The 13,137-nt window shown below is 44.6% G+C and overlaps 2 protein-coding genes across 4 annotated transcripts; one reads left to right on the plus strand and one right to left on the minus strand.

Moving 5' to 3' along the window:
- Positions 1-4,422: 4,422 nt before the first annotated feature.
- Positions 4,423-10,719, minus strand: LOC149366030 (uncharacterized). The gene is made up of 3 exons (XM_089547748.1): positions 10,366-10,719; positions 9,383-9,451; positions 4,423-6,236 (listed from the first exon to the last, which is right to left on the minus strand). Exons 1-3 carry the CDS (start codon positions 10,687-10,689, stop codon positions 6,132-6,134), a joined length of 498 nt encoding a protein of 165 aa, XP_089403874.1. The 5' UTR covers positions 10,690-10,719; the 3' UTR covers positions 4,423-6,131.
- Positions 10,720-10,916: 197 nt separating this feature from the next.
- On the plus strand, positions 10,917-13,137 carry Hen1 (Hen1 methyltransferase). 3 transcript variants are annotated; one of them, XM_089547721.1, is made up of 2 exons: positions 10,917-11,082; positions 12,014-13,137. In XM_089547721.1, exon 2 carries the CDS (start codon positions 12,036-12,038, stop codon positions 12,789-12,791), a length of 756 nt encoding a protein of 251 aa, XP_089403847.1. In that variant the 5' UTR covers positions 10,917-11,082; positions 12,014-12,035; the 3' UTR covers positions 12,792-13,137. The 3 variants fall into 3 exon arrangements, with proteins under 3 accessions (XP_089403847.1, XP_089403851.1, XP_089403861.1); XM_089547725.1 differs by having other exon boundaries at positions 10,918-10,976; XM_089547735.1 differs by lacking the exon at positions 10,917-11,082 and adding an exon at positions 11,478-11,500.

Below are 13,137 nucleotides of genomic sequence, written 5' to 3' on the forward strand. Positions count from 1 at the left end.
ATCACCAAATGGTTGAAAGGTTATTTTACAGGTAGACGGCAACATGTACATTACAAAGAACATCCTTCGAATTGCGGCGATGTGTTGCCTGGCGTCCCACAAGGTGCTGTTCAAGCACCAATCCTATTTCTTCTTTTATCAATGATCTGCACGTTAGCACTGACGTAACAGTAAGAATGTTTGCAGATGACTGCATCATCTACAAAGAAATAACCTGCCGTGACGACCAGACAACTTTAAACACTGCGCTTGACAATATAATAACAATGGTGTCAAGCATGGCAGATAGGAATTAACGTAGAAAAAACGGTTTGTATGACAGTGACGAATAAAAAAGTACCCATGAACTTCCCATATTATCTACAAGGACAGATGCTAAGGAACATGCAAGAGTATAAATATCTAGGCATCATAATTTCATCAGATCTGAAATGGAACAAACAGGTAATATATATCGCTAATAAGGCAATGGCAGCTCTCTACTCGCTCAAGCGCTCGCTTAGATCTGCATCAGTCGATACTAAGCGCCTAGCATACACGTCAGTTGTCCACTCTATACTGGAGTATGGAATAATATGTTGGTTCCCCTTCCGCAAAGAGAACATAATAAAACTGGAGCGTGTTCAAAGGAAAGCAGTTAGATTCATTTTTAACAAATATCGCCGTCATGACTCACCTACAGAACTATTAAGGCAAGCCAACCTTCCTACCATACAAAGTCGAGCCAGGCTACTGCACCTCAAGTTTCTTTTCCTTCTTTTTAAAGGCTGCATGAAAATCAATACAAGTAAGTACTTACTGGAATCAAATACACGTAGTACCAGAACAAAACATGCTAAACATTTAACTGAATACAGATTCCACAACGACATATTCCGATACTCATTTTTCCCACAAGCGATCCGTGAGTGGAACAGCTTGCCTAGCGATGCTGTCAGTTGCGCATCACTCGAAGCTTTCATCGCTTACATATCAAGCAATGCTGTATAGTAGACGCATTCGCGCTATGTTGCTTCTTGATTTCGCTGTCTGTTTGTTTGCTTGATATTTGTCAAAAGATGATGCGTCTTATCATTTGCTTATTCGAGAAGCGAATGATAAGATGCATCTTTTGACAAATATGTACTCACTTAGCTTTTTGTCTCTATTTTCATGTGCTAAATATTCTAACCTATCACTTACTCCTCTTTATGGCCATTTTTAGCATTTTTATAAACGAAGATAGAATGCATATCTCCTGCCTCATCAGTTCAAATTGCTTACGACCGTGCCTACTTGAAGTTTGTTGCTTTCAATGTGTAATGTATCCCTTTCCTGCAATGGCCTCAAATGTGAGGCTAGCAGTATCTTCAAATAAATGAATAAATAAATAAATATATAAAATTATTTAGTGCTCATAGGTTAACACCACATGGTAAACTATGTATTCAACATCTAACGCATCACTTCAAAGAAAACAAGCAACTAAAATTGGGTGCCCATGGTCTCTTAATTGTGCCGATATCTATTCTCACAAAAATCCTATGTTCAGTTAAATTGCTTTGCAGTGCTGTTCTGTAATGGGTAGGAAATGTAATGCTGTGCCCATTAGCTATTTCATTATACAGTTAAACCTCGTTATAACGAAGTTGAAGGAGCCCGGCAATAGCTTCGTTATGGCCCGTGTTGACCAAGCTTCTAAGAGGAATCATTATTCCTTCGTTATGTCCATTATTTCACTACAAAGCGTTTCATTATAGTGACGTTCGACTGTAAAGTATTAAAGGTGCATTAAAGGGACACTGAGGAGAAATTGAAGTTGGCTTGTATCGACAGAATACCAGCTCCTGATTACAAAAACGCCACTCATACTGACAACAAAGCTCTTGTAACGTAGAAAAGAGCAAGAACCAAAATACAGGTATCGCCGCCACAGGCCAAACTCGCAAGTACAAGCGTTATGACGTCATAGGACAAAGCAGTGTTGCTAGAACCAATGGTTCTAGCAACTCTAGGACCCGAGAAGTCACAAATCACTGAGGCGCAGCCAATGAACGCGCAAATCTCCTTGACGTCGCCAGATGGCGCCACTTGCCCGGCAGCTACGCGCGCGCCTGAAGCATCGGGACCAATCAGCGCCTGGTCACCGGCGTTAGGCGGGCTCCCGGTATTCCGCTAGCGGTAACAAGGTACACGGTATGCTAAAGGTGTCTATTTGCGAGAACTTCGTTGACGGCTTCGAGAACGAGATCCATCGTAACGCTGGCAAAACGGCAGTGCAAACGTAAGCGAAGCGACGGTAGCGACGGCCGCAATAGCCTATAGATGCCTTCAACGTGCTGCCGGCGGTAGCTTTCTTTTCGGCTGCTGCTAGGCCGCACTGCTGGCAGCCAGAAATCACGGAGTCTGTGTTACGTCATGTTCACGTCATGTTTCACGTCACTTAGTCCTGTGTCGTCATAGGAGAATCCAAAGTTTGAATCAGAGCGGCGGGAAAAACTTTTTCAACTTCGAATCCAAATTTCTTAGAAATAAATGCATCTTTCGCTGCCGGCCAAGTGGCAACGAAGCCATGACATGCCGAACTATCGGATTTTGCTATAAAAAAAATATTGATAGTGCTCTCCTCACTGTCCCTTTAAAGAGGATTCTGAGCTAGTCTTTTTTTACCACGGGAGCTCAATCTGCACGCTCCCAGCATTTTTAGAAACTCCCAATTATTCTCCTGTGCAGCCAATTTCCCCGTTAAATGAAATTAACGTCCCCACTCCCGCCTTTTTCTTAAAAATAACCTCCAAAAGAGGAGGAGTCAGCCAACACATGGGGTGCCGTTCAGCCAGTCCCGTGGTGGCTTGCCACTCTGCCATCAGCGGAGTGATACGTAGCGGTCAACGAAAGCAGAGTGTCCGCGCGTATTTTTATTTCCGCAGGCCTAATTTGCGGCTATGTAGTCCGTGACTGAAACTATTTATTCATGGAAACCTAAAAAACAAAAAGCGAAACCGAAGCCAAAAAAAAAAGGCGGGAGCCAGGACCCATAATTCAATTTAATACGGAAAGCAGCCACACAGGACAATAATTCGAAGAATACTTGGGAGAGGGTAGATTGAATTCCCGCGGTAAAAACCCTGTTCCAGATTCTTCTTTAGTGCACCTTTAAGTAAGAAAGGTGCAGTGATGGGTGTTGGAACAGCATCGAATCCAGAAAAAAAAGAAGCAATCTCAGGTTCATAAGTAGGGCGTTTATTGAAGTCTGTACAACTGGATTGTAGGTACTTTCCCACTACAACATACAGGAACGCTAATGAGTGACATATAATGGAGGTGTTACCTTTTACCTGCCCAGATGGCACGTGTAATCTTTCATACATCGCAAGTATGTACACCAAGCCAACGCAGCATGGGTACAGGTTGTTTTGAATTGCACAGCACGAACTAATTGAACTAATGGGGAAAAAGCGATGTTATACCCGTGCCACACGGACAGATTTAATGCCATTAAGTGCTTACTGCCTTAAGTTTTAATGGCATTCGTGCAGTGCCACACACATAAATTTAATGGCATTAGCCTTACTGCCATTCACGACCTACTGAGTTCGCCGCAACTCATTCGCCCGTGCAATGCGTACTCTCGTTCCCATTGCACGTGCAGAAAAGCATGCAGATTTGTTTGTAACAACTTCCAAACCAGTAGGAAATGGTTAATTCTTAACTTTCAATCAGATGAGGCATCTATACCGCATTTTCGATGCGAAGAGCGCCACTTTAACCAGCCTTATTGACAGGTACTCTCGACTTGGGTGCTGACATGCGAGTTTATGGCTACTTTTCCGACTTGTAAACCTGGAACAGCCGTATTTTCTGGAAAATCATTTTTATATTACATCTGAACAACATTCCCCATATATTGTGCTCATTAGCAATGTTTATATTCAGATGAAACTTCTGATTACCTCGCAAGCGTTATCGTCATCAACACTTTCGATAACGGCATTAAATGTGGACGTGTAGCACCAACTCCGAAAATAATGGCATTAACAAACTTAAGGCCTTAAGCATTTCCTGCCATTTCTTGAGCGTGTGGCACAGGTATTAGTGTGCAATTAGCTGCAATGTAATATTTCTTGCCACACAAAAAGCTTAACTTTATGCACGCTTAATATGAAACAACACAACTTGCTAACCTGTACTCCCCCCCCCCCCCCCCCCCCCCCCCACTCACCCCACTGGGGCTAATGGATAAGCCCAAGACCATGGATAAAGGCATCAATCAACCGATTACTCCCAATAAGCCTGAAAGATGCTCTGCTACAGAGGCAGTTCCAAATGCCATCGAACCGAAAACACCGGGAAGTATACATGGCGGTGACAACTGTCAAGTTCTCAATGCTGAGTTCAACACAGACTGCCAGTCCCAACCCTGAGAATTGACAAGCAAGTCAATTGTCCTGCTGTATCAGCCAAATTGGCAATATTCACCGCTGCTATTTATTTTTCCTACAGCACACAAAACTTCTGCGCTAGGTAATGTAGACACGCATGTACACTTTCAATACACAAAATGGTACAAAATCATGAAGCCGCTTCGGAAAAATCACAACCGAGCACCGAAATCGAATGCACCTCAACTGGATTAACCTAGTTCCCTGTGGGGAGGGGGGCCTCAGTTGCATAATTTAATTTAGAAAGTGTAAAACATGCACACATTACAAAATTATTGTAAGGCCTTAAAAACATATTTTAAGGCCTCGTGTTACGGGACCACAGGGTAAGGTTTTACATGAAGAGCCACAGACTTCAATAGCAGTTAAAACCGCAAGTCTATGCAAGTGCTTTTCTTGCCACAAGAAGGTCAAAGCCAACACAAGGCACAAACACGAATGACATAGCAGATAGTCTGTATCATGACCACATAACATGACACAGAGAGTCTGACCCTTCAGAGTGTCAACAAAATGGGCAAGACGAACAAATCACTGCTCTGTTAAGCACGTACCGAGCCACAGTTTCCAGCAAGCCACTCAAATTAGGACTGCCTTCAAGGCAAAGGTGTCGGTCACTGGGATAAGTTTTAATTGCAGTCAAAAACCTCAACCTGGGAATGACAACCTGTTAAATAAACTACATCCCTAGATGAAAAATCTGAGCCTAAAGGAATAATTAACACTGCTAAATTAGCTGAAACGCTGAAAAGTGTTCTCAAAAGATAAAGACCGCTTAAGCTAAGACTGGACAGTTCCAACACAAAGCAGTAGAGCAGTGTCTTCACTACCTTCAGTACTCAGCTGCTGTTTATACCCGAACGACACAGAAGCTTTTATGGTAGAGGTCGGGCAGATGGTTCTTGATAATCACAAAGTGACCAAAGAAGGGGAAATCCTCAAGGTGCTTGCCTAACTTTCGACAAGACGACTTGTCGAAACGGCAAGCACCCTAAGGCTTTCCACTCCCCTGTTAACTTTGTGATCAACAAAAGCTTTTAGCATTATAAACTCGGTTACCTTTTACAATCCCTGCTAATTGCACCACCACTACTGGAAGCTAAGACCAGGTGGTCTGCCTAACTGCACACAACAAATGTACAGCTGCCAATGAACAAAAAGCACTGCTCGGCGCACATGGCCCTAGGTTGTTTTTCACCGGGTGACGCCTGACGAGAAAGATTTCACCGAACCTAGCATTTCAAATAAAAAGCACCAATAGTACTGCGCAATAATAAATGTCTTTCAGGCGGTGTACACTTCAGAACGACGCACAATTTACCGGGGGCCATGCACTCCATGTACCGAGTTTCATTTATTGACGACTGACATGCAGCTGTTGTCACTCCGCAACACCCTCGCTCACCACCACTTTTAGAGACGCGCTTGCTTCCCCGACATCAAGGTGTTAAGACTGTCACTTCTTATCCTGCTGACATTTCCCCGCGTGTAACCACATTTATTACCGGGTAATATGTGTTTCATAAATAATTATGACGCCGCCAGCACGCTGCTGATGGTAAACATGCTGCTCGGCAAGACAGCACCAGTGCCGAGGAGCCCCTAGCAGCCAGCTTTCAAATGTCTGCGGGTGAGTGGCTCTTCGCGGGTGTCACAACAGAGTCCAAGGCTGTCGGCTCTGTCGCGCTTCACTGCAGCCGAACCGTTTCATCACTTGACGAGTGGCCGGGTCTTCTCTTCGTCGTCGCACGAGCGCTCTCGGTATTTGCGCACTTCGGCCAAGTAGCGCGACCAGGCGTCCTTGGGAAGCTCCTCCTGCAAACCAAATTGGCTGCCACCCTGTAGAGCCCTGTGTGCCTCCATGAAAACGGATCCCCCTTGCGTCCTGGTTGCGGCTAACCCACGGAAAGCATACACGAAGCGGCTATCAATCGTTTAGGGCGGCACGGCCTCGTTTTCGAGGCTCGCCAACTCTGGTTAGAAAGCTGAGCCTGTGCGTCTAGTGCTCTAGAAATGGAAAGTTCAAACGACCGTGTCCGTTTTGCTACAGCTGTCCACAGTATTGCCAGCGCCAGCCATAACACAAAATAGCCAGTCCGCACCAATCAAGTACTGCATCTACAGTGAAAAGTTCATTATGCTAACTTCTGATATAGCACATTTAAAGTGCATTGAGGCTACATTCAAACTTTCGTGTACTATCGCGCTCAATATGACTTGCAACCCACGAGCGTGTGGCCGCAGCGTTTTCGGAAGCACGGTGGAGCCGACAAGCGGCGCGCCTGAAAACTAAGTGGGAAAGGATTTTGCTGTTCCAGCAGCCAGGTGCATCCCCCGCGTCGTCTGCTCAACGAAATAGCTGGTTGATTCTCACAGGCACCGGCGTGTCTAGCCTTGCACATGCGTGATTTCAAATCGTCAAAACCGCTCCAGTCATACTGTGCCTGAAGAGCGATTTGGGCCACGGGTTTGTCGGGCATGACAGGTGAAAGCGAAAGGAATGAAACAAAATCAACCGTGACATGCGCCTTGCATTCGTCACGCAAGCGCCGGCGATGCGAATGTTATGGTACAGCCTAGACCGCAGGGGAGAAGGCTGACAGGTGGAACAGCAAAATCATTTCCCTTTAGTTTTCAAGCGCGTCGCTTGTTGGCTCCACCATGCTTCCGGGGAGCGCTCCGGCCACGCTGCTTGAGGTTGCAAGTCATATTGAGCGCGATAGTACTTAGCAAACTCTTCTTCAAAATGAATTCACTGCAAGAAAGTTTTAATGACAACCCCACTGCAACAATTCAGGGCAGCTCGCAATTACTAGCCAGCATGGAAACTCTAGCAGAGTTCTAACACCAGTGAAACAACGATGCACAGTCATGCAAGTCCCTAGTCACTGCTGTTGCAGTTTACCATCTTGCTCTGTCTTTGCTGCTGTAAATCACTGTTTGGGGGCTTTTTCACCAAGTTTACTAACAGCACTCTGGCAGAGGAGAACTAGCCAGTCAACGATAAGCGTTACGCTTGGTGGAAAACTGTAACACACTAGAAAGAAGGAATTCAGCCTCACACACGCAACGGGCTGACCTTTTCAACACAGCTCGTTTTGAGGAAGAACGTAACGCATCACTGGACGGGTCAGTTTTAGAAAAAGTTCCAGCGGCACTTTGTGCATGCTTTGTTTGAACGCCACAACCAAACTGCAGCTTGACAGAAGATGCCAATGCGAAACAGAAGCAAAGGGTAAACCATGTTGTCCCTGCCCTCAAACTCTGCAGTGCGATCCACAGGATAAGCTTGAAGCAACACAAAACTGCACAACAAGCAAGTAAAGACATTGGTGCTGACAATCCATTATTTGGAAATGTGCACGTGCACACACAGACAAACATTAGCTGGCTGCTGGTACATGGCAGGCTTTGTGACAAAAATTCCTGAACAGCCAAAATGAACACCACATACATAAAAAAGCCTAACACAGTGTCAGCAGCTTATCAGTGCCTTGCAAAAAAAATGTTTTTCCGCAGCTATGCATGCAGGCATCTAGTATTCGTTTGCCTGACCACAAAGGATCTGAATAAAGTAAATGCATGCATATGGGTGTTACCAAATTAAGAGTTGTTAGCACTATTTATATCCACAAACTTTTCATTTCCTTTTGCACTGGGGCCAGGCTTAAAGGGAGTATCAACTGATCTTCAAGGACCGTCACATTTTTTTTTTTTTTTGTGCAATGGAAATCTTGGTGTCCAAAAAGTCCAATCTCGCAACAGTTACGCTAGAAACAGAATGAAGCATTCTTTAGCAGAGCTTTTTAATCAGTGGACATGTTCCTTTTCCCGTATCCCTACACTGGAAGCAGTGAAGTATGCAATGGTAATCAGACGCCAGCAAAGTTGAGGAACCAAAACCAATTAGGCGCTGTCTGTAAAAAGCTAGCAAAACGTCAAATGATATGATGTTAGTCTTTACACATTCTGTTGAGGCTGTTTGTTGTTTCCATGCTAATGTAGGCTTGTTTACATACACATACACATAAAAGCATTGAGGTGTGCTAATGTGGCATGACAAATACCACTGTTATACGATTCCCGTCGTTAATGCAAAGGCAATGCCAATTTACATCAGCAAGCATTCTAAAAACAGAGTAAGCTGAAAAAATAAAGCAAATACTTAAAAAAAGGCAAAAACTGCCCCTGACAGCATCTACTCCGTTACGACCAGAGAGATGCAAAGGTAGTGCCGATCTTTCACTGCAGTATTGCTATTCATCTTGCTTCACGCATTTACAGTTCGTAATTAAAATTAGAATTTCTCCAGTACCAAGAAACTGAATTCCCAATTTTATCACTGAGACACAAGATCACTCCGTCTGCACCATAATCTGAGGAAGTATGAGCAAGATAGTTAAAAAATGTAGACTATTTTGCCACGTTTCACTGGTGCTGTCAAGCAGAGTTTAAGCAATGAGTCTCTCAAATATCGGCAATCTGATTAAATAGGCGGTGGCTAACAATTCTATGGACAGCTCTAAAGACATAAGAAGGAACAGCATCGGCCTGCTCCACTATGATGAGCAGCAGTAACGAAGGATAGCCGATCTTATCTTATGTTTATCTTATCTTTGCTTAAGATTGCTGCTGGCATTGTATTAATGTCCCAAGCTCACTTTCCACAAAAGAAACTGCTTATGCTAGGCGCCCTTCAACACTATGCACGAACATGATAAATTGTAAGAACTCTTTCACCTGCCACCCATAGTCAGACCAGTTATATAGAAAGGGCTGTTAGCTGAAAAGGACACCAGCTAGAGTTGCAGTCTTTGAGCGACAATTCACGCAAATGCTGTACAATGTAAGTGGCTAAGCAACATAAAAGACTCAGATCAATGGGTGAGCAGCGACAGGTTTCCAAATTCCACAAAGGGTCAAAGAAAAGACAGGTAGGTCCACCTCCAACCAGGGCTTACCTCATCTTCGACCTTGGGCTTGTGGACAATGCCCGTCTTTAGAACTTTGCCACCCCTTCTTTTACCCACCTAAAAGAAGTAAGGACTAGGACATTAGTCACATGCGGATCAAGAAACGATCCACGCTTTAAGAGAGCAGCTTTCTTCCTGTGCTCGCTTAGCATTACACACAATGCAACGACAATAGTTGCTTGTTCACAGTCAGCGGCATGCACAATAAAGACAGACAAGGCACTCAACACGCGATTCCACTTCTCAATGCCAGTGTAAACGCCACAGATTGGCAGCAAAAATGATATCGAAAGTGGCTTGCATATAGTAGGATACAACTTAAGTCTGCAGTGAAGCTCCGCCCACGTTTAGCCTCCGCGCACAGAATCCCTCCACGACGAAAAAGTAGTACACTGGTTAAACGTTTCTTCTCACGTAAATAAGAATGTTACCACAATAAAAATATTATCAGCTCTATAACTTTGACACCTGGATTGTTTGATATAGTGAAACATTAAAGAGCTCATTTCGCTTACTGTTGCGATTGGCCAGCGGAGTAATACAGAACGCAAGAACCGCGACCCAGTGTTAGCAGCTGCTGTTTTTTTTTTTTAAAGTTGCGTCCTACAATAGCTACAAGTGTACCATTTAACGACTGTTATGCCGATTATGTGTACATGCAACCATGTGCTTCAAGCAGTCACACCCCCGCCAGATTTACGAGTTGTTGCACTGACACGCATCTTGTATTTTCAAGCGGCAGCTCACCCGCTCTTAATCTGTGATATCGACTGAACGATGAGTGTAAATTATTGTAACACATGCACCTGGCACAATTTTTTTTTTTTCGGTTTTCACCACAAGCGACTTCACAGGCACTAGCAGCAAACCGACATGGCTCCTGTAGGCATAGCTTTACGCAAAGCGCATGACGCGTTCTACAAAGCTGGCAACCGCCAGCAAAAGTGCTCTCGGCCGTGAGCGTATCTTACAAATGGGAGTGCCCGTTTCCTCGCCGCAGCAGCTGCTTCTGGTTCCGTGGGCTCGGTTTTCACGCTAACGGCCGGAGTAACGGTGCTGTTGGCTTGAGGGACAGCGAACTCGCCCAGTGACTGGGATTCTTGAGTGGCAGCTTGCTGCTTACAGGCTTCCTGCATTTGCTTGAACCTCTCGAGAAAGCCACCATCGTTGGCAAATGCGTTCAGCGAATTAGAATTAGATCCGCTGTCACTCTGTCCCGTACTGCTGTTGCTGCTGCTACTGTCGTCATTTTCCGCGTCTCGCGCACTCTGCGAAGGCCGAGGCCTGTCCGCCATTTTCACAAAACGAAACAACCGACCTTGCCTTGGCTTGGCTTAGCTTTGCGACTTTCAATTTAAATTTCGCACACATTCGCGTTATTAAAAAAAATTAACTTTTCGACTATTTTTCTGCTCAAGTAAGTTAAAAAAAGAAATTATTGGAAATTTTGGAAGCTTTAAGCAATACTACTTATTTTGAATAGACCGCAAGTGTACGTTGACGCTAGTCATCATCATCACAGAAGTGCGCGTCTTCAAATATCTTGTCATGTGTCGTGTCAAGCACGATCCTGTCATTCAAGGTTTGTTTGGATTTGTGCGTTCGCGTGCGTTGCGGGCGCGTACATAGTTTTTCTAGCATACTTGCGTCATTTGGCAGCTAAAAGGAATACCTCCACATTCTGTCCGGTAAGTTGCCGCGGCTTGCACGCACATTCTGCAGAGTTGCGCTTCATAGGTGCCCGCACAAGTTTTCAGAACACGGGAGCCATGAAAAAGCTGCATTTCTGCAGCCCCGGTGGTGACTAGCCTAGTGAAGCTTTTCTCTTCAAAACGAGGGCGACTCGCCTAACCCTTACTGATACTTTGTGTAGGAGGGTGGGCTGCATTGTGTCACTCGCGAGATCAACTGTGTACTTCTAATATAGGGATAGACAGATTAGACATTGTAAGAGCGAAAGGGAAAGAAAGGGAAAAGAAAAATAAATCAACAATGGGGGAAGTATAGGCTAGGTGGCGAAAGCTACCGCCCGGTACAAAGGGTAAAGCCATTATCATCCATCCATCCATCCTGGTACAGTGTTCGTGCGACCGCTACCCATGCCTTGTAATTCCACTTCATTTAAAATATAATAATGTAATTGTTTTGGTAGTCTAACAACTGGGAAGGCAAGCTGCCGACTCGCATTTGTTTTCAAGAATGCAGTGTTTTTTTTTTTGGCTGGTGTCAGTCCTGTAATGAATCGGTCACTGTGAGAAGAAAAAAAAATGATTTCTCTCCGACCAGCTTAGGTTAGTTTTATTTTGTCCATTGCGCACTGCGAGAGAGTGAAAATGTGTTTAGTCAGATTAATGCTTAAAGAGCTGGCAAAAACTGTAGGTTAGGGTTATTAAGCACATTTGTGCAGTGATTTTTTTATGCAGTTAACTGTAAAGTAATACGCATTGTACAGCCACCACTCATTAGGGCTGACACAGGTTCACTTGACAGCAGTATACTGTACTGGGGAAGTCTTCTTCATTTGTGTGCTTTGTTTACTCCAACATTGTAAGTGCTGATGATTTGTGTCAACTTGTTGGAGCACTCTTCGAAACATATCTGAATACCCTCATCTTTCAGAAAAAGAGAAGTGGGCCAGAAAATGAGTGCGGAAATTGAAGAACGCACTGCCATTAAGTTCGATCCACCTGTGTCTATTCAGCGCTACAAGGAAGTGTGCAAGATCTTGTCGCAGGATGTCACGATTGAAAAGGTTGTTGACTTTGGTTGCTCGTATGGACAGTTCTTCAAATACATCAAGAAGATTCAGCATCTGAGGCAGTTTGCTGGCGTGGACATCAAGTACGGTGTCTTAGAAGATGCTTTTTATATAGCACGGCCACTCGCCTGGGAGTGCATCAACAGGCGGGATCGAAAGTTGAGCGTACAGCTTTTCCGGGGAAGCGTCTCGAGCCACGACTCAAGACTCGTGGGATTTGATGCTGTCACTTGCATCGAGCTCATAGAACACCTCAACGAGAAGGACTTGGAGGGAATGCCGGAAACCATATTCGGCTTCATCCGACCAAAGGTGGCCGTGATCACCACGCCCAACCGTGACTTCAACGTGGTGTTCCCAGAGCTGCAAGGAATGAGGCACTGGGATCACAAGTTTGAGTGGAGCAGAGCGGAGTTTGAACAGTGGTGCTCGAAAGTCCTGGACCGATACCCTAGTTACACGGTTCAGTACAGTGGTGTTGGGGACGCTCCGTCTGAGAAATATCAAGGGATTGGCCATTGCACTCAGATAGCCACGTTCAAGAGGTCCTGTCAAGGTACTGAGGAGGAGTCTCAAGCATCAGCGTCACAACCTTATGAACTAGTGTTCGAGACTACTCATCCTGGCAAAGAGGAGTAACCATGAACTGAAAATATACTAGAGTATTGTGTTCAGTGATGAGCCAGGCTTTTGAAACCCTCGCAACTACTGTGCATTTTGTCATTGAAAATCACATGGCCATGCATCACATGAGCATTCGCTCATCGGGATTTCAAAGTTGTGGCCTTGTTAGCTGTACACTGATATCCAAGTTGGATAATAAATTCAGTGGCCTCATGTATATAAGTTGTTTCTGTTCAAATATACAGTGTAGTTTTACAGTTATGCACAGGTCTTTCAGGCAGTTGGACTTAAATGTTGCAAAGAGATTTTTAAAAAGATGTACCTGCTGCTGCTTTATTAAAGAGACATTAGTTTTATTGGA

Source organism: Amblyomma mixtum, chromosome 1 (assembly GCF_055824585.1).
Source record: "Amblyomma mixtum isolate Tamu chromosome 1, ASM5582458v1, whole genome shotgun sequence".
Classification (NCBI taxonomy): Eukaryota; Metazoa; Arthropoda; class Arachnida; order Ixodida; family Ixodidae; genus Amblyomma; species Amblyomma mixtum.